At 40.0% G+C, this 4,239-nt stretch overlaps 1 protein-coding gene across 1 annotated transcript in view; it reads right to left on the bottom strand.

Moving 5' to 3' along the window:
- Positions 1–1,979: 1,979 nt before the first annotated feature.
- PTGER4 (prostaglandin E receptor 4) overlaps positions 1,980–4,239 on the bottom strand; it is a 12,095-nt gene continuing 9,835 nt past the window's right edge. Inside the window, exon 3 of the mRNA XM_032471426.1 lies at positions 1,980–3,951. Coding sequence (XP_032327317.1) covers positions 3,361–3,951 — 591 coding nt within the window. The 3' untranslated portion in view covers positions 1,980–3,360. The remainder of the gene's footprint in view (positions 3,952–4,239) is intronic.

The following is a 4,239-nucleotide window of genomic DNA, read 5'->3' as shown; positions in this document are numbered from 1 at the left end:
AGCCTTTAAGGAGGTAATTAAGGTTAAATGAAGTCATAGGGGTGGGCCTTAATCTAGTGTGACCAGTGTCCTTTTAAGAAAAGAGACACCAGGGATGCAAGTGTACAGAGAAGGCCATGTGACACAGCAATAAGACAGCTGCTGCGAGCCGCAGAGAGAGCGGCCTTGAGAGACACCAAATCTGCCAGCACCTTGATCTTGGACCTTCAACCTCCAGAACTGTGCGAAAATAAATTTCTGATGGTGAAGCCAACCAGTCTGTGGAATTTTGTTATGGCAGCCCTAGCAAACTAATACAGATATATAATCCAATTTAAAAATTCACAAAGATTTGAATAGACATTTCTCCAGGGATCTACAAATGGCCAGGAAGCGTATGAAAAGATTCTCAGAATCATTTGTCACTAGGGAAATGCAAATCAAAACCACAGTGAGCTGCCACTTCATACTCATTAGGATGACTATCATAATTAAAAAAGATAATAACAAGCATTGATGAGGATGTGGAGAAATTGAAACCCTTGTATATTGCTGATGGGAATGTAAAATGGTACAGTCACTTGGGAAAACATTTGGCAGTTCCTCAAAAATTTAAACATATGGTTAATATATGACCCAGCAATTTCACATTCAGGTATATAGAGAATTGAAAACATGTTCACAGAAATACTTGTACTATACATGGCTATAAGCATTATTAGTAACAGCCAAATAATGGAATCAACCCAAATGCCCATCAACTGATGTATGGTAACAAAATGTGGTATATCCATACAGTGCAAAGTTAATTCAGCCGTAAATCAGGAATGAAGTACTCATTCTTGCTACAACATGGATGAACCTTGAAAATAAAGGCCACATATTGTATGATTCCATTTATGTCCAGAATAGGCAAATCCATAGAGAAACAGTTGTTGCTGGGGGCTGGGGGAAAAGGTGAATTGGCAGGGACTACAAATGGGTGTGTTGTTTCTTTTTTGGCATGATGCATATGTTCTGGAATTAGACAGCAGTGATGGTTGCACTCAGCGAATATGCTAAAATGCCTTACAGGGAAAATTTTTTATTGTATGTGAAATTTATTTCAATAATGAAAAAAAGAATAGGCCAGAATCAGTGTTCTGGATGGTGAGCCTGAAGTAAAGGGTGAATGAAACTATGCCTTTAGACTATGAGTAATGCTGACTTCTGAATGAGGCTTTTGTTTTCCCCCCATGAACACGGGTGGTGCATACATATATTCATTAATATATAAATCTAGATGTCATCTCATTGTCCAGTATACTTGGAAGAAAACAAAAGCCTCTTTCACAGGTAAAATATTCTCTGAAAACATTGTTTCTTAGTCATTGGTTAGTATGGTGAAACAACATTTTACAAGTTTGATCCAGATCCGCTTTTCTGAGTTAGCCCTCCCTCAGCTGAAAATCACTAGGCCATCAGGTCTGTGAAGATGACGGTCTTGTTTTTCTGATACCATCCAAAAATATCTTTTAAAAATTTGCAGACAGAAAATCACGACCTCACCCCTGGAGACTGTTGCTCCTCAGTGTGTCTGCACCCTGGCAGTGTCAGCATCACCTAGGACCCACCCCAGACCTGCTGAGTCCAACACTGCGATTTCACAAGCTTCCCAGATGACTCTGATGTGTGCTAAGTTCCGATTCAGAGAATTTACAAATAGGAAGGGCCATGCCTTTATGCTAATTTTTTATAATAAATATTTGGATTCTTACATGTAGCAAGTTAAGCATAACACTGTCTCCCCTACCACCTGGACAAACTGGTAATTTTGAGTACACTTCGCACCCAGATCTTGGTTTCTAAATATCGTTCTTCACTAAATGGATCCAAGGCTTTGTACTATTCTGGCAACTTTTGTCTACCTTTGACATTATTTTAAAATAAAAAAATTTAAGTATTTCAATTTAAAAAGATACAGAAGATGACCTGAAACAAGCAAACAAAAATCACACACGTTTTCCAAAACTGAGGATATGGAACTCGGATTGAGTGTATTTATTTATTATAATCTCCAAAATAATTTCAGTTGGTACAACTGCTTCTTAAAACCACATCACTATCAGGCTCAGAATTTAATTACAACCAAGCAATTCACAAAAACACTTTAAGCAACAAAACATGCTTAATATTTCTTTGAGAAAGTTCCTTCAAATATGTCTACAGCGTTACTGGGTATTACACACAACTTCTAGAAGATGACCCTTACATGCCCCTTCTGTTGTTAAACAATTAAGACAACTGTGAAAGGCTAATTTACCCAGTCATTCCACGTCTCCAAGTAAAGCTGTCATGGTGCAATCTGCCTTTCTCTTAAATTTTAAAGAATATTCTAGATCATTCCATAGGAAAGTAAAACCATGCACACTTTGGGGGGAAAACAAGCTGCTTAGGCTTTTTATTTTTATATTATACACTTCAATTACGGGTTTACTTACTAAAGGCTTTTTCAAACTTATGTTACATTTTTAAAAATTACCAGCTAGTGGGGACAAAAATACAAAACATTTACCAGCAGGTTAGGTTGTCCTGAAATCACAGTTTTCTGGATAAATACATGTAACATCACTAAAAGTTTTTCACTATGTATTATACATAGCTTGGAAAGAACTTTTAATATTTTGGCCTGTAGTTTTCACAACTTTAAATAGAATTTTATTTTATTCTTTTCATAGTGCTAAACTCTTCCTTTTAAAAATTTATATCTCCTTTACAGACATGACTCTCATCATGAATTTTAAACACCATGGCCTGACCTTGGTTATGAAAGATACCTATCATCTGCAACTTCAGCTGGTTATACTAGGAGGAGAGGGGTTACCATACTTTCATTATACTTTGTATTAACAATATACCTTCTCACGGAGAAGACAATACTTTAAATACCATAAATCATATTTACAACAATAAAATTCACATTTCATGCTTTAGTGAGACACATATCATCCGTAAGATAGTCCTCATAGTTTATTAGAATCGAGCCCTTCTGTACCTGGCCTTCTGCTGTGTGCCAGATACAAAGCTCTTGATGTTACGAAAATAGCAGAACTTATGCCATCCTCCTGTCAAGTAGAAAAATTGAGAGTAGATCTTCCCAGCCACCAAGATGTGACCAAAATCCTGTGTAATAGCGAGGTGGCCACCAATGTGCTTCAGACCTCGGGACCCATAGGAATCAATGTGATTGTCTGAAAAGTGCTCGAAAGCCAGGACGTTCTCTACTGTGCGTTGTAGGATGAAAAGAGCCCTTCTGAGCACGGCTGAACACTTCATTTATGTGTCTATTGCACAGAATTTTAGACGCTTCCAGAAATAGTGCTGTATTTCTTTCCTTAGCTACTATATACATTTTTCTGTTAGGTTCAGTGTTTCATTGGGGAATGTGACTTGCAGGGAGCTCCCCTTTGGGGCAGGCCCCGCCCGGCTACTCCCGCCAACCTCGTCCACCAGTAAGACGCTCTCTGAGTCCTGCCCCTGGGAGGAGTCCGAGGTCTCTGACATTCGCAGAGTCCTCAGCGATGTGGTGTCTGTCTGGGTCAGGCCCACGCCAGGCACACCCGGAAGCAGATTCCTGCCTCCGAGGCCGTTTTCACTGAGGTCCGGCATGTAGAGGAGGGTCTGGGACGTGCTGCTGACCTCCTTCAGCTCCCGAGAGAGGAAGGAGCGAGAGTGGCCGGACATGGCGGAGGATGTCCTTCTACTGTCCGAGCAGTGCTGCCCCGAACGCTCCCTGCGGGACCCGCCGATGCGGCAGAAGAGGCATTTGATCTTCTCTATCGCTTTACTGAGCACTGTCTTCCGCAGGAGGATATATATCCAGGGGTCCAGGATAGGGTTCACAGCAGCAATTCGGATGGCCTGCAAATCTGGGTTTTTGCTGATGACTTTCTCCGAATCTGGCTGATATAACTGGTTGATGAACACTCGCACCTGCGTAAATGAGATGCCCACATTTAGTGCTTATCATTAGTTACCTGGGAAAACATCTGCATGCAATGTCTAACGAAGTAATGTTAGGTAGCGGCTCCCTTTTCTGTGAATAAGTGCCAAGAAAAGAGCAGCATACACAATAAGCCTCAGAAAAACCACTGATAAACATTTGTTTCTAGTTAGTGTAACTTAAATATATTTGTAACTACTTTGTGAATATCTTCCCCAGATCAAAGATGGCATAAAAAATGAGCTGTGTTACAGGTAACATGTGCATAAAGTTTCCTG

Source organism: Camelus ferus, chromosome 3, assembly GCF_009834535.1.
Source record: "Camelus ferus isolate YT-003-E chromosome 3, BCGSAC_Cfer_1.0, whole genome shotgun sequence".
NCBI classification, from domain to species: Eukaryota; Metazoa; Chordata; class Mammalia; order Artiodactyla; family Camelidae; genus Camelus; species Camelus ferus.
The sequence above is the reverse complement of the archived record's forward strand: the minus strand, read 5'-3'. Positions and strand labels throughout refer to the sequence as shown.